The sequence below is a fragment of the Microtus oregoni genome, unplaced genomic scaffold (assembly GCF_018167655.1).
Source record: "Microtus oregoni isolate MIOR12 unplaced genomic scaffold, Mior012 000006F_ref0000085, whole genome shotgun sequence".
NCBI classification, from domain to species: Eukaryota; Metazoa; Chordata; class Mammalia; order Rodentia; family Cricetidae; genus Microtus; species Microtus oregoni.
The window spans coordinates 43,265,429-43,282,436 of NW_024543065.1; the positions used below are offsets into that span (position 1 = coordinate 43,265,429).

General features: G+C 46.7%; 1 protein-coding gene across 3 annotated transcripts; it reads right to left on the reverse strand.

Annotated features, from left to right (window-relative positions):
* Positions 1–39: 39 nt before the first annotated feature.
* Tmem150b (transmembrane protein 150B) lies at positions 40–8,831 on the reverse strand. Of its 3 annotated transcripts, none has more exons than XM_041654121.1 (7): positions 8,724–8,831; positions 8,020–8,095; positions 7,733–7,792; positions 7,576–7,643; positions 7,152–7,279; positions 3,963–4,146; positions 40–318 (listed from the first exon to the last, which is right to left on the reverse strand). In XM_041654121.1, exons 2-7 carry the CDS (start codon positions 8,085–8,087, stop codon positions 110–112), a joined length of 717 nt encoding a protein of 238 aa, XP_041510055.1. In that variant the 5' UTR covers positions 8,088–8,095; positions 8,724–8,831; the 3' UTR covers positions 40–109. The 3 variants fall into 3 exon arrangements, with proteins under 3 accessions (XP_041510055.1, XP_041510054.1, XP_041510053.1); XM_041654120.1 differs by lacking the exon at positions 8,724–8,831 and adding an exon at positions 8,337–8,396; XM_041654119.1 differs by lacking the exon at positions 8,724–8,831 and adding an exon at positions 8,337–8,389 and having other exon boundaries at positions 7,733–7,851.
* Between the last annotated feature and the right edge of the window lie 8,177 nt (positions 8,832–17,008).

Below are 17,008 nucleotides of genomic sequence, written 5' to 3' on the forward strand. Positions count from 1 at the left end.
GCTCTGCGTGCGTCCATCAGGCAGACTGTCCACCTCAGCCTCCAGCTCATCGTTGGGTGAGCCTGGGTTGGCCCCATCTTTCTTCCTCTGCCAATAGTGCGGAGCCTAGTCAGAGCATCTGTGACATCTGTGCATTTGGAGACTCAGTGGGAGTCTGTGGGAGGCTGCAGTCCAGTTGGGGCTCTAAGTGCAGGGTGCAGCCCCGCAAGCTGGAAAAGTCCACGGCAAAGAATCCAAATAGCACAAAGAGCAGCATGGCCACTGCCCACTCGCAGGCAGCAGAGGCAGAACGCATCCGTTGGGAGTACAGGATGATCACTTCACACCAGTGTCAAGGGCCACATGCTACACGCTAAAGCCCTGACCGCCCCCCTCAGATGCTTTGGCACTTCAGGCCAGGAAAGTCCATCCTGATCACCAGCCTCAGCCCTATCCCTTCAAAGGGACTCTAGCTGTTATCCTCAGTGCTGTCCAAACCCCGCCCTTCTCCATATGCTCCTGGGTTTGCACATGACTTTAATGAGGAATGGAGTACCACCAATGCTCCAAACTCACTTTCCATTCTGTGAGTCCTTCCTGATCCCAGAACGACTCTCCTGTTGTGTTCCCAACCATTCCTGCTCCCTCCAGCTGGAGTGCTGCTTGGCTTTCCCCCCTTTGTTTGGGCTTCTGAGACAGGATGTCAGGTAGCCCAAGCTGGCCTTGAACTTGAGATGACCTAGCTAAAGATGACATTGAAATTCTAGTCCTGTCTCCACTTCCCAAATGTCGGGGTTCTAGGCATATGCCACCACAACCTAGTTATCTGGTACTGGGGGATGAACCTAGAACCTCCTGCATGCTAGGCAAGGATGCTACCGACTGAGCTACAGTGCCAGTCCCAGGTAAGTAACTTCTTAAACATATCCCTGGCCCCCACTGGTCTCAGGCTATTTACAGGTTCCTCCTCCACATTCACTGCTTAATAGAACTGATTCTCCTTGCCCCAAACCTGTTCCTCTTTAAGGGATTTAGGAATTTCCAATCCCTAGACCAGCAGGTCACCTGCCCTGCTCCACCTGCCACCACCCCCACCCCCACACACAAACACACACATTCACACACACTGCTTTAACTCATTTCATTCAACTCTGTAAAACTTTGGGTTTTGCTGGTGATGGTGCCTCATGCAGATGCAGGTGGGTCTCTTGTCTCTGTAAATCTGAGGCCAGCCTGGTCTACATAGTTCCAGGCCAGCGAGGGTTACATAGTGAGACCCTATCTAAAAAGGAAGAAAAGAAGGGAGAGAGGGAAGAAGGAAGGAATGAAGAAGAAGAAGAAAAAGAAAGGAAAAAACCAAAAATTTCTTTTGTCAGCTTACTTACCTTCCAGGGCCAGCCCCGAAGAGACAGTGCTTGATTTCTGGAGCCTCTCATAACCCCTGTCCCTTCCCTTCGCTCCCTTATCATCTTCTATCAGCGTGAACATCTTTTCATTAATGCCCCGTGCATGAGCACTGTGTGGAGATCGGAGGACAGCCTGGTGGGATCCATTTTCTCCTTCCACCATGAAGGTCCTAGGGATCTAACTCAGATCTTCTTCAGCTTGGAGACAAGTACATTTACCTGCTAAGCCATATGCCCTTCTGTGCATGCTTTATGTATTCAGTGTTCTGCCTACATGTATTCCTGCAGGCCAGAGGAGGGCACCAGATTTCATTACAGGTGGCTGTGAGTCACCATGTGGTTGCTAGGAGTTGAATTCAGGATCTCTGGAAGACCAACCAATGCTGTTAACCTCTGGGCCATCTCTCCAGCCCTATGCGTGCTTTTTGATGTATTTTTCTCATCTGTAAGTTATTCTCTAAAAATCCTTAAAACTTACTTGCAAAATACAGTGTTTTGGAAGGAGACTAGATATTGCTTCTCCTAGGCAAGCCCTCTACAACTGAACTTTACTTAAGATGGTCTCCCTGGCACAGAATTCATGATCCTCCTGCCTCAGCATTCCTGGTGCTAGCATTACAATTATGCACCCAGTCTGCCTTCATTCATGGACTTCAAAGCTTCTTAAAAGTGGCAGTTTCGGTGGTGGCGCACGCCTTTAATCCCAGCACTCGGGAGGCAGAGGCAGGCGGATCTCTGTGAGTTCGAGACCAGCCTGGTCTACAAGAGCTAGTTCCAAAACAGGCTCCAAAACCACAGAGAAACCCTGTCTCGAAAAAGCAAAAAAAAAAAAAAAAAAAAAAAAAAAAAGTGGCAGTTTCCAGGGCTGGAGAGACGGCCCAGCAGTTAAGCTCTCTGGCTGCTCTTCTGGAGGGTCCTGGTTCAATTCACAACAACCATATGGCAGCTCACAACTGTCTATAACTCCAATTCCAGGGCATCCTCACACAGACATGCATGCACATAAAATAAAAATAAATAAATCTGAAAGAAAGAGAGAGAAAAGCCAAGAGCTGAGACAGGCAAGGTGGCTTGCCTCCAAGCCTGTATATAACCTTGATTCAGTCTTCAGAAATCACATGGCAGACAGAACCAATTCTGTTTTGTTTGTTTTGGGTTTTTTTTTTTTTTTTGAGACAGGGTTTCTCTGTGGGTTTTTTTTGGAGCCTGTCCTGGAACTAGCTCTGTAGACCAGGCTGGTCTCGAACTCACAGAGATCCGCCTGCCTCTGCCTCCCGAGTGCTGGGATTAAAGGCGTGCACCACCACTGCACCACCACCGCCCAGCCAGAACCAACTCTGATGTCCATGTAAGTGCATAGGCGCACACTAAATGAACTAGTGTTTTAAAAGGGTGAGGTGGGGCTGAAGAATATAGCTCAATTAGTAGAGTGTTGGCCTAGCTTATGAAAAGCCTCAAATTCAGTCCTCTGAACCAGAAAAGAATAGGTGTGATCCCCCACACCTAGAATCCCAGTACTCAGAAAGTAGGGGCAGCACAATCAAATGTTCAAGGTCATCTTTGACCACAGAGCCAGTTTGAGGCTGCCCTGGACTACATTGCTAGATTGACATTCTCTCTTCCACGTCTGTCTTCCTCTCCTTCCCTCCCTCACCCAGCTCATTCGTGTTCTCTCTCTCTCTCCCTCCCTCCCTCCCTCCCTCCCTTCTCTCTCTCTCTCTCTCTCTCTCTCTCTCTCTCTCTCTCTCTCACACACACACACACACACACACACAGCTGGCTGGCTCTAGTTAGTAGCATTTCTAGTGATGCAGGGGCAAATACTATTTCCCACCAAGACCATCCCAAGTCACTTATGTGAACCCTCAATTTGGGAGAAGATGGTTGAGCAGGTGGTCTTGTGGAACAACACAAGTCATCTGCAACTGGTCACTAATTCCAGCCGAGAGACTTCCCCAGCCTGAGCCTGCTGTGGCTCTTCGGCACCCAGAAAGATGCCTGACATGCCTGGCTGGGGCCTCTGGCAGCCAATTAACAGAATCTTCTTATTCCTGTTTGCCAGCCGCTTCATGCTTGCGTGTATCTGCCTCACGACACTGAGATCAGCTTGTTAGCTGTCTGCATTGTCTTTAGGACAGGTCTCACTAAGGAACCCAAGCTAGCTTCATGCTCACGGTCATCCTTTTGCCTCAGCCTCAATTACCTGCATTTGATAAGAGTGGAAACTGAGGCACTTCAGGGATGTAAGAAACCGGTAGAAGTTCCTCTACATAATACTCGGAGAAAGTGAGGTTCCTGAGCAACCCATCTGCCCTCAAATTCAATGCTATCTACAACACCTGTTTTGTTTTTGAGACAAAGTCCTCCATATAGCCCAGGCTGGCCTTGAACTCCTAATCTTCCCTCAAGTATTAAGATCACAGGCTTGCATCGCCACGCCAGATTTCTACTTTCCACTGCGGAGCTGTGATCCTGGATGGACACTAAGGAACACCCACTGTGGCACACAGCAAAAGTGAAAGGGCTAGCCCCGAAGAAAAGGCACTTTTGCCCAGTTCGATGCCCTGGGAAGGATACTGGCCACGATGAGGATGGTGGTGAGACTGCATAAACTCAGGCGGAGAAGCCTAATCCAGCGGGGCCCAGGTTGGGGCAGGCCCTTCGTCCACCAGGACAGAAAGAACTGTAGCCAGAAGTACAGGTTGCCCAGGATGAAGGCCAGAAAAGCTCCTACCAGGTGTGTGGGCTTCTGGTTCTTCTCCTGGGGGATAGGAGGAGAATTGAAAATAAAATTATGGTGGGGGGAGTTAAATGATAGAAAGTAGAGACTTTGAACTAGTCCAACAGATGTAATTGGAAACCCAAAGCCCAGGACTGGTGAGATGGCTTAGCTGGTAAATGCTTTTAGGGACCTACAGAGGAAGAAAAGAAATACCTCCTAAAAGATGTCCTCTGGCAGGTGGATCTCTGTGAGTTTGAGGCTAGCCTGGTCTACACAGCAAGTTCCAGGACAGCCAGGACTGTTATACAGAGAAACCCTGTCCTGAAAAACCAAAAAGGAAAAAAATAATGTCCTCTGACCTCTACTCACATGGTGAGGCATGTAAGTACCTCCACCACCATCAACTCCCACCTCCACCTCTCCTCCCCCTTCCTCCCATCCCTGCGTGCACGCACACACACAAACACACAAATAGAACCTGCCATCCTATCACCAACTGTCAGGCTGGGTACCTTGGCCTTTGTCAGCTCCACAAAGTGTGTATCAGTTTTTGTTTGTGTGTACGTGGGTGCAGGTCAAAGGAGGGGGCCAGATCCACTGAAGCTGGAATTACAAGTGATTAGGAGTGCTTGGGTTCTCCAGGAGAGCAACAAGTGGTTTTGTTTGTTTGTTTGGTTGGTTGGTTGGTTGGTTGGTTTGGTGGGGTTTTTTTTGGGGGGGGGGGGTTGTTTGTTTTGGTTTGGTTTTTTTCAAGATAGGGTTTCTCTGTAGCTATGGAACCTGTCCTGGAACTCGCTTGCTCGATCCACCTGCCTCAGCCTCCAGAGTGCTGGGATTAATGGTGTGCACCACTGCCCAGCCACAACAAGTGTTCGTAATTGCTGAGCCATTTAAATTTAAATTCACTGCTAGGTCCTCAAAGCTCAAAACGACAAGGTGCGTCCCACAAAGTAGACATTCAGGAAACAGGAGTAGAAAAAATCTTGGCATTCTCAAAGTGTGGAAAGGGAAACACACCCTAAGGAGAAATATTTTTATTAGTTTTAGGTTTTTTGAGACAGGTTCTTTCTGCCTCCTCACCCCAACTCCTGGATTGAACCTAAGACTTCATGCATCAAGGCAATCACCCTACTACTGAGCAATAGCCCCAGCCCTAAAGACAGGGTCTCACAGAGCCCAGGTTGTCCTTGAACGTGTGATTGACCTTGAATTTCTGACCCTCCTTCCTCCACCTCCCTGGCACTAGGTTAACGGATTCATACCACGCCCAGCAAAATTTAGGTTAAAAAAATTTTTGGAGGCAAAGGCAAGTGGATCTCTGGGTTCAAGGCCAGCCTGGTCTACATAGTGAGTTCCAGGACAGCCAGGGCTACAAAGAGAAATCATGTCTCAAAAAAACAAACAAAAAAATTGCACTTATTTTGTAGGAAGAAGGGGGTGTCACACCATGGAGTACGTGTGGAGGTCAGAGAACAAGGTACAAGGGTTAGGTCTCTCTTATTAAGTGAGTCCTGGGGATCAAACTCAGCTTGTCGGGTTTGGTGACAGGTGCCTTCACATGCTGAACCCGCTCAACGACTCCCAGATGTTGATACTTGACAGGTAAAAATTTCACTGATATGAAACTTTTTTTTTTGTTACTTTCAAAAACGTGTTAAAAGTGTACATAATTTTTTTTTAGTAAGGCCAGATTACATATGTAATCTTAGCTGAAGCTGGATCCAGTCTTGGGGCTACGTAGTAAGTTCCAGATCTACCATAGCTACAAACAGACCGTGTTCCAAAAAGCCAAACAAAAAAGTCCTGAAAGATCAGGGTAGTAGCACTGCGTTAAGCACCTGCTCTCTGGATGCTGAGATAAGAATGTAAATTCAAGGTCAACACAGAGAATCTCCTTGTCTAAAATAATAAGTCCTGAAGGGAGGAGAAAACTGGAGAAAGGCCTAGGAAATTCCTTAGAAAAGCAATAAAATGCAACAGGAACTAAGAAGGCAGCCCAGTCCATAGAGAGCTGGGGTTTGCTTTCCAGTGCCCCATAAAACAGAAGTGGGGCTCCCAGAACTCAGGAGATGGAGGCAGGAGGATCTGGAAGAATTCAAAGCCATTCTCCAATACTTACTGAGTTCCAAACAGGCCTGGGCTACTTCCGAGCTTCAGGGGTAAAAAAAAAAAAAAAAAAAAAAGTGCGGGGGAGGGGGGGAGTTTTTGGTTGGTTGGTTCGTTTTTCAAAATAGGGTTTCTCTGTGTAACAGCCCTGGCTGTCCTGGAACTCACTCTGTAGTTCAGACTGGCCTCAAGAACTCAGAGATCTGCCTGCCTCTGTCTCCGGAATGCTGGGATTAAAGGTGTGCGCCACCACTGCCCGGCAAAAATAAAGGAAGGAATATAATAACAATAACATAGTAGTAGTAGTAGGTTGAGGAACCCAGGAGTAAATGGGCACGCAAATAAACTGTTAGGCGGAGGCTCCCACCCTGCACTTCACTAGCTTTCGGCAGGAGGCTGAACGGCAGAGACAGACATAAAATCAGTAATAAAATAAACCAGTGAGATTTTTCCTATCCTTTGCCCAGTCATTCATTCTACAGTTATCTATAGAGTTTCACGAATGGACTAGAGTCCATGAGTCTCTGCTCATTTCTGACCACCCACAGACAAGCAGCTTGCTCTTTAGGGTTCGGTCAAGGGGACTGCATAGAGTTCGGTGGAGATTCTGTATAGTGAGAGGCCTCAACCTTTGTACCGATTGCAGTAATTTCATGATTAAATGAAACGGAGACCGGTGACTGCAATAAAATACTCCCAACTCCGAGGAGGGTTTCACACGGTTCTGAGTACACAACCTAGCACAGATTGCTCACTTCACAAAGCCCTCTAAGCTCCCGCGTGGTCCAAGACTAATGAGAACTACAAGTCCCAGAAAGCCTTGCGAGTCAAGTCTACAGAAAGAGCGGCCAAAAGCCGCGGGAAACATAGGGAATTGTAGTCCGGTTTCCGGAGACTGACTACCCCAACCCCCCAGGTTGACTCCCCGCGCATCTCACCTGGAAATTGCCTACTATGGAGGTTCCCAGGGCACAAAGGAGTCCCGACCACAGAATCAACTGGTTTTGCCATGTTTTTACGCCCCAGTCCCGGAGTTGATGATAGCGCACAATGCAGATCCAAATAGCTAGGAAAGCCATGAGGGAGAGTTAGACTCACTACAGGGTTCCCAGATGAAGGGGACGACTTGGAACAGGAAGACGCTGGGTTCGGAGATAAGAGTAGGATAAGGGAAGAGGATATTTGGAGGTACAGGGCTTTGGGGTCTGAGGGAAGAGGGCTGGGGCCTGAACCTTGGATTCTGAGGGAGGAGGGCTAGGATGTGTTCTCTTGGGAAGAGGGGCCAGTTGTCCTGATCTGGGGAAGGGGGAGCTATGGACCCTTTGGGTAGCTCTGAGCCGGTAGTAAAAGGAGAGAACTTACCTAGGGCAGCTCCTGTATTGAGTACTTGGCTGAAAATGCAGCTCTGAGGAGCATAAGACCCACAGTTACTGCAGAAGATTAACATGGTCATCTTTTGGCTCCTCCGAAGTGAGGCCCTTTGTTTTCCTCCCACACCAACCCCCTCAGCCACAAAAACCTGATAAAGGGGAAGCTTTTCTGGAGATCCACAGATCTGTTACCCACGGCAATTGCAAAACTGAGATAGATGGAAGGAATACAGGAAGTCAGTAAGGGGCTTGTGGATAGCTTTCCCTTCTGTTGACCAAACAAAACACTTCACTGTGATAATGAATTTCTGCCCCTCATCTTCTGTCACAAGCAGCCCTCCAACACCCAGCTATCCTCCCTCAGACCCAAGAATCCAAACCCCAGCCCTTCTCCCTCAGACCCCAAGCATCCTTTAGTCCTGCCTCTGCTACTCACACAATCCAGATGCCAGCGATAGCCCATAGAGCTAGGATGATTGGTAGCAAGAACAGGTAGCTCCACATGCTGGACTCTGTAATAAAAGAGGAGAAGCTAGGTCTCCCAGGTCAGGAAGCAGTCCTCATGTGTACGAGATTGAAGAAACCGCTTTTATGGCCACATTCGCTGGAAGACTGGTTGAGACAGGCCAGCCTTTGCTCAGGGCACTTTTCCTATCTTTCTCACGCCTAATCAACTGATGTTTGTCTTCCTTTTGGTTCTTCACTTCCTTCACCTCCACCTCAGGGGTCTCTGGGTTCCTCTAGGGCCCTCACCTCTCCAAGTTCCCTCAAGTTCTCTTAACTTTCTTGATACGTTTAGATCTGTGTGCCAGTATCAAGAAAGACGGGCTATGATTCGAGGTGTGGCCAGGGAAGGCAAGCCTCCACATTCCCACAGAGGCAAAGTCCAGGCTGAGTGTATATGAGACATTGGGCCTTGGGTCTAATCAGTCACTTTCTGTAGGACACCCAAACCACCACTTCCTGTCTCAGATGCACAAAAGCGTCACCCTAGCTTCAGGGAGCCCCTAACTTCCTTCCTTCAGCTCTGTGGGCTCAACGTCCGAATTCCCCAGAACTTTATTCTCCCCACAAACTAGACACAGCCTGCTGAAATACGTGTATATGTGTTTCTTCTGGAGTCCAGCCACCTTTACCTACCTGCGAATCCAGGTTTCTTAGTTCTGGATTCTGCTATCGCCCAGGCTGACTTGAATTTGTGATCTCCTGTCCCCGCAGCTGGAGGTACAGTCCTGCACCATCAGGCCAGTGGTTGGTTCTGGGTTTCTGCTTCCTGGGTGCTGTAGGTTTGTTTGGGTTGCTTGATGTGACATCCTGATGACCCCACCCCATATCCTCCCCTTACCCTTTCTTTTTCTGTTTGAACAGAGTTCCCCAAAACAGGCAGGGCGTGGGTGGGAAAGGGGATAGCGGTGATGAGAGCTCCCCTCTGAAGTCCCTGCCCCAACAAGCAGTAACTTATTCTTCATTTCTTGGTTTTCTGAGACAGGATCTTATCACATAGCTAAGGCTGCCTTGAAAGCAAGACGCCCTGCCTCAGCCTTCCTAGTGCCCAAAAACTCAGTGGATAAAAGCACTTGTGTAAGCAGGAGAATTTGGGTTGGAATCCTCAGCACCCACCACACAGGCATGGCTGTTTGTGCCCGTCACTTGCATTAAGACTCAGATCTCAAGAGCCAGCCTAGCCTAAAGGAGAACAAGCTTCCCTCGCAATAAACATACCCTGAAGGGGAAAAGGAAGGTGGCAAAGAAGACACAGGACATCTCCCTGGGCTTCAGCCTGCATGCATGCACTCACTCATATGGTGGTACGCGGCCACACACACACCAGTGAAATAATGGTAATGACAAAAGTAATAAACGGTTAGTGAGAAGGCAGTGCATAAAGACACCTGAGGGAGAAGCTGAGTCCTGAGTTCAGTCTCTGGGACACATGATACAGAGAACTGACTCCTCACTTATGACATGGCACATGCAAAATGAATAAAAACAACTACTAACAACAATAATAAAATTATTATTAATAAATTAGTATTAATTTTTGTTAAACTTTATTAAAGCCAGCTGCCATTTTCCTTCCCAGTTTTGCCCCCTCTTAGTGCCTTCATGGGTCGTATCTCCCTCGGCAACCTCTTTTCTTCCTTTCTTTTTCTTGTTTATTTTTATTTTTTGGTTTTGTTTGTTTGTTTATTTTTCTAGAGTGGGTTTCTCTGTGTAACCCTGTCCTGGAACTCGCTCTGTAGACCAGGCTGGCCTCAAACTCAGAGGTCCTTCTGCCTCTGATCCTCCTGAGTGCTGGAATTAAAGGTATGCACCACCACTACCTGGCTTTCTTTCTTTCTCTCTCTCTCTCTCTCTCTCTCTCTCTCTTTCTTTCTTTCTGTCTGTCTGTCTTTCTGTCTTTCTTTCTTTCTCTTTATTTTTTTTTCTTGAGACAGGGTCTCATGTAACCCAGGCTGTCCTCAAATTCACCATGTAGCTTAGGATGACCATGAACTCGTGATTCTCTTGTCTATGAGATTACAGATGTACATCACTATGCCTAGATCAGGGCTGATGATGGAGCACAGGGCTTCACGAGTGTGAGGCCATTACCTTACCACCTGAGCTGTATCTTTAACATCTTCTTCTTGAATTTTTTTTAAAATTACATTTGTTCATGGCTGGAGAGATGGCTCAGTGGTTAAGAGCATGACCGCTCTTCCAGAGGACCCAAGCTCAATTCCCAGCACCCACATGGCGGCTCACAACTGTCTGTAACTCCAGTTCCAGGGGAAAGATGCCCTCATATAAATATATATGCAGGCAAACCACCAATGCATTTGAAATAAAAATAAAACATAAAAATTACATTTATCCACTTTTTTTTTTTGTTTTTTGTTTTTGTTTTTTTGAGATAGGGTTTCTCTGCAGCTTTGGAGCCTGTCCTGGAACTAGCTCTGTAGACCAGGCTGGCCTCAAACTCACAGAGATCCGCCTGCCTCTGCCTCCCGAGTGCTGGGATTAACTGCGTGCGCCACCATCGCCGGGCTTATCCACTTTTATTTATTTATTTATTTATTTATTTTTGGTTTTTCGAGACAGGGTTTCTCTGTAGCTTTGGAGCCTGTCCTGGAACTCCCTTGGTAGACCAGGCTGGCCTCGAATTCACAGGTATCTGCCTGTCTCTGCCTCCCAAGTGCTGGGATTACAGGCATGCGCCACCACCGCCCGGCTTCCACTTTTTTTTTAAAGGTGAGGTCTCACCATGTAGCCCTGGATAGCCTGGAAATTTGCCATGTATACCTGACTGGACCAAAATTAAGAGATCCACCTGCCTCTTCCTCCTGAGTGCTGGGATTAAAGGTGTTTGCTACCACCACCTTGCCCATGATTTTAATATGTGTGTGTGTTTGGTAATTTCTGTTTTGTTTTGTTTCTTTTTTATGTTTGTTTTGATTTTCATGATTTTGTCTTTCTGTTGTTTTTCCTATTTTTTTCTGAGAGAGAGAAAAAATATGAAGTTGAGTGGGTAACGAAATCGGAAGGATCTGGGAGGAGTTGAGGAAGGGAAAATATATACTGTATTGAATAAAAATATATTGTAACAAATTTTTTTTTCCTGTTTTCAAGACAGGTTTTCTCTGTAGCTTTGGAGCCTGTCCTGGAACTCCCTCTGTAGACCAGACTGGCCTCGAACTCACAGAGATCTGCCTGCTTCTGTCCCACAAGTGCTGGGGTTAAAGGCGTGTACCACCACTGTCTGGCTAGTTCAAAATGTTTTAAAGGAAAATTTAAAAACGCCATATAATAAATCAGTCAGTCATTGGGTTGGTGGATTCTCTTAAAGTGTGTGCTAGTTTAACTGAGTTTCTTGGAGCCTCCTGTGTCCTGCCATCTGATGCCAGAACCATCTCTGGACTTGGTCAACAAGAAGGCCAACATCAGATGTAACTTCTGGGCCTCAGATGCTCTGGTCTCATGTTTGCAGGTGTTATCTCAGCACTGTGGGGACTGGAACCAGGCTTTTCAGAAGTTTCGGGTCAGCCTCATGAGTACAAAGTCAGCCCGGGCTTCATGAGACAGGACCGATGAGGTGGATCAAGGAGTAAAAGCATTTGCTGAGCACACCTGGCTATCGGGTTTAATCCGTGAAACCCGGATCAGTGGGTTAAGCCCTTGTCATGTAAACCTGAGAATGAGAGTTTGGTCCCCAGACTCCATGCAGAGGTTGGGGGAAGCTGGAGGATGTTGGAGAGATGGTTCACCATGTAAGGATGCTGCCACCAAACCTGACAACCTGGGTTAGATCTCTGGAGCTCACATGTGCTGCCTGTCTTCTGACAGCTCCTACACATGCAAGACTTGCACATTTACACAGACAAATACACAGACAAATAATACAAATATGTGTCCTGGAACTAGCTCTGTGGTCCATGCTGGCCTCAGACTCACAGAGATCCACTTGTTTCTGCCTCACATGTGCTGGGATTAAGGGCACGAGCCATCAATGCCTGGCTAAAAATGTAAATTTTTAAATATTTATATTTAATTTTTTTTTTTTTTTAGACAGGCTCTCTCGCTGGTCTGGAAGTGACTTTGTAGACCAGGCTGACCTTGAAATCACAGAAATTCACCTGCCTCTGCCTCTCTAGTGCTGGAACTAAAAATGTTTCTAGCCCATAAATGTAATTAAAATAATAATAAAGTAAAATAAAAACTGGCCATGGTGCCTTGCCGATAATCCCAGTGTCAGAGAATCCGATGGGGCTCTTTGGCTAGCCAGCACGGTCTGCTTCATGAGTTCCAGGCTGACCCTATATCAAAATTCAGTGTGGATGGTACCTGAAAAAGGACATCTGAAGGTATCCTCTGGCTTCCACATGTGCACATATACTGGCATACACTCTAGCACACATAAGTGCACCTCCCCTAAAACAAGAACACATAAATACATGTAGAGGGTGGGGGGAGCAACCAAGTTGTAATAAGGGGTACAGTGGCCCCGCAAGAGGAGATTGCCAACTAGTAACTGTAGCCGGTGTTTAAGGGAAGTGGGGAAGGAAGATGAAAGCTCCCAGAGAAACCTCACCAGCCACACTTAGAAAGAGGATGTGTGAGAATTTGCAGAGCACAAAAAGGCCTCTGCAGAGTTGGGGCCGTCCCAAAATCTGGCTCGTGGAAGTGCGATGCCACTGTCAGGTCAGAGAGGAGCAGTCGGTAGAAAAGACAGTAAACCCAAAGATCTAGGGTGCCATGAAGGCTTGGCATGGTTCCTTGTGGTACTGGGAAGCCTACTGAGATCTTTGAACCAGGAAGAATAAGAGGAAAGATACTGACTATCAGGAAACAAATAATAAAGCCTGGGTGTGCCTGGTGGTGGTGGTGGCGCAGGCCTTTAACCTCAGCACTCAGGAGGCAGAGGCAGGTGGATCTCTGAGTTTGAGGTTACCCTGGTGTAGAAAGTGAGTTCCAGACCGGCCAGAGCTGCATAGTGAAACCTAAGAAACAGAACAAGAGACACACACTCACACAGAAAGACAGACATACACACAGAACATATTCATACGCTTGTATACACATAGACACACATGTGTACACACAGAGACACAGACACACACACAGAGACAGACAGACACATACACACAGAAAGACAGATACATACTCATATACTTGTACACACACATACACACAGAAAAACACACACACAGAGACAGACAGACAGACACATACATACAGAAAGACAGACACTCACATACAGAGACACACAGATACAGACAGACAGACAGACACATACACACAGAAAGACAGATACATACTCGTATACTTGTACACACACATACACACAGAAAAACACACAGAGACACACAGACAGACAGACAGACATGGAGAAACACACACACACAGAAAGACACATACTCGCACACAGAGACACACATACGTGCATACACATAGAGACCAGACAGACACATACACACATACAGAGATACACAGGCAGGCAGACACACATACACACAGAATGAATGATGGCTATGTTGGTGTATGTCTATCATCCCAGCCCCAGCTCTCAGGAAGCAGAGGCAAGAGGATTCCTGTAAGTTTAAGGCTAGCTCAGTGTATACAGAAAGTTCCAGGCCTGTCGGGACTCAGTAGTGAGACTCTGTATCAAAAACTAAAATCATGCCAGGCAGTGGTGGTGCACATTTTTAATCCTAGCACTCGGTAGGCAGAGGCAGGTGGTTCTCTGTGAGTTCGAGGCCAGCCTGGTCTGCAGAGTGACTTCCAGTACAGCCAAGGCTACAGAGAGAAATTCTGTCTCAAAAAAACCACAATAACAGGGCTAAAGATGTAGCTCAGTTGGTAGCATGCTGGCCTAGAATTCATAAAGCTCGGGTTTCTACCCCCAGCACCCCTTCTCCAGATGTGATATTTGCACACCTGGGGAGCTGGCACAGGAGGAGAAGAAGTTCAAGGGATTTTGAGCCCATCCTGGGATACATGAGACCCTGTCTCAAAGAAATGGAGAAATAGGGGCTGGAGAGATGGCTCAGGGGGTAAGAGTGCTGGCTGCTCTTCTGGAGGACTTGGGTTCAATTCCCAACACCCATATGGCAACTCACAACTGTCTGTACCTCCAGTGCCAGGGGATTCGACACCCTCACACATATACATGCAGGCAAAACACCAGCACACATTAAAAGAAAGGAAGGAAGGAAGGAAGGAAGGAAGGAAGGAAGGAAGGGAGAAATAGAGAGAGAAGGGGAAAGGAAGGGAGGGAGAGAGAGGGGAAATTATAAAAATGTCCATAGTGTCTGACATTAATATTCTGTGTCTATGTCTCTTTTTCTCTCTATCCTTTTCTCTGTTTCCCCCCACACACACACACACTGACTGTTTTCAGGCTCTTACTATGTGGCTTACTTGGCCTCATACTTGCATCCATCCTCCTGCCTCATCCTTCCAATGGCTGGGATTACAGGCATGCACACACCCCGGGAAGGCTCAATTCCTTGACTCATTTTTGTATGACTCACACACATACGCACAGCCCAGTGACCCCCAACAACAGAATACCTGGAACTATCTCAAACTGCACAGATTCAAGAGATTGTGGAAGGCAGTGGGTGCCATGGTAGAGTTGCCTGGCACAAGGCTGGGTCCTGTCTTAACACTGAAAGAGAAAAAGACTATGATTCCCCAAAACTTACAATTTCAGCTCAGAAAGGTCTAAGTTCAGATGTCATCTCTAATGCAAAAATAGTAGGAGCGGCTGTCTGTGGTTACAGCAGGAAAGACCACTGACAACACAGACTGGAGGGCTCCAGCCCGAAGAAGGGTTCATTAAACTAAGGTCCTGTCTTGACTTGTTTGGTTCCTTCTCAGAGGCTCTAGACCGCAATCCACTTGCTGACATTTTAAAAATTATTGCATTTTTATTGTGTACATGTGTTTGTGTGTCTATGCATGTGTGTGTCTGTGTTTTTGTGTGTGTGTCTGTGTGTATGTGTGTCTGTATATGTCTCTGTGTGTCTGTGTTTCTTTTTCTTTTTTTTTTTTTTGGTTTTTCGAGACAGGGTTTCTCTGTGGCTTTGGAGCCTGTCCTGGAATTAGCTCTGTAGACCAGGCTGGTCTCGAACTCACAGAGATCCGCCTGCCTCTGCCTCCCGAGTGCTGGGATTAAAGGCGTGTGCCACCATCGCCCGGCTGTGTCTGTGTTTCTATGTGTCTGTGTGTGTCTCTCTGTGTGTGTTTGTGTGTCTCTGTGTGTATTTATGTATGTCTGTATGTGTGTCTCTCTGTGTTTGTGTGTGTGTCTGTATGTGTATGTCTCTTTGTGTGTGTTTGTGTGTGTCTGTATGTGTCTTTTGTGTATGTTTATGTAGCTCTCTGTGTCTCTGTGTGTTTGTGTCTGTGTGTTTGTGTGCCTGTCTGTGTGTTATATGTGTGTATGTGTCTTGTGTGTCTGTGTTTATGTGTGTGTGTCTGTGTGTTTGTGTGTCTGTCTCTGTGTGTCTCTGTGTGTATTTATGTGTGTTTGTATATGTATCTGTGTGTGTCTCTTTGTGTGTGTTTGTGTGTGTCTCTTTGTGTATTTTTATGTATCTGTGTCTCTGTGTGTGTTTGTGTGTGTCTGTCTCTCTCTGTGTGGATGTGTGTGTTGATGTTCATAACACACTGTACCTGAGAAAATTAGGAGTCAGTTTTCTCCTTCTACCGTATGGGTTCTGGAGACTGAACCTGGGTTGTTAGACTTGGCAGCAGCACCTTTAACCATTGAGCCTTGTAGAGATGGAGTCTCAACTAGGTCTGTCTGGTCTCAATTTCCTATGTAACCAAAGATGACTATGAACTTCTCCAGAAGGCTCAGGTTACAAATACTCATTCGCCCATCTTGCATTGCCTTGTTATCTCTGTGAGGCTTGTGACCTCTCCCTCCCTTCTCCCCTCCCTCCCTCAAGTCCATCTTCTGACTCACACCAGTATCTTCTCCCCTCCATTTCTGTTTCTGATCCTTGGGGATATGGGACTCAGTTGGTAAAGTAATTGTTTTCCCAACATGAATGTCTGAGTTTGATCTGTGACCATGTTAAAAATAAATAGGGCTAGAGAGATGGTCCAGAAGTTAAGAGCACTTGCTGCTCTTGCAGAGAACCTTACCTACACAACAGCTGACACATTCCTCTGGCTTCCCCTGAAACTATGTATACGCACAACACAAACACACACACATGTATATACACATATATGTACACACATATATACATACATACAGGTGAAACACTAATGCACACAAAATAAAATAAAAAAATTAAAAATTAACCTAGCAGTGGTGTCACACACATTTAATCGCAGCATGCAAGAGGCAGAGGCAGAGGCAGGTGGATCATTGTGAGTTTGAGGCCAGCCTGGTCTACAGAGTAAGGACAGCCAGGGCTACATAGAGAAACCCTGTCTCAAAAAAAAATTAAAATAGGATATATGTCTTATGAGGAGTACCACTGAAAAGGATGTCCTCTGGCATCCATATATGCACACACACGTATGTTCACATGCACATACACACACATACATGAATATATACATTACATAATCACAAGCAAAATTCAAAGTCCTATCCTCTGCTACACAGCAAGTCCAGATCCTCCCTGGGCTACAGAGACACTGTCTCAAAACAACAACAATAAAGAGATGGATAAATAAAACAATAAACGAAAGGCTTGGACCGAGCTGGGAGTGTAGCTCCGTTGGTTCTGGGCTTGCCTGGCAGGTACAAAGCTCTGTGGGCTCCGACCCCAAACACTCACAAACGGAGTAAGGTGGCTCAAGCTGTCGTCCTGACCAATGTTATTCGCAGACTATAGTCTCCGCGATACTGCAGGGCAGCCTGGGCCGCATGGCACCTTGGTTCAAAGAAAAAAGTTAACTAATTGGATTTCCTTTTTTTC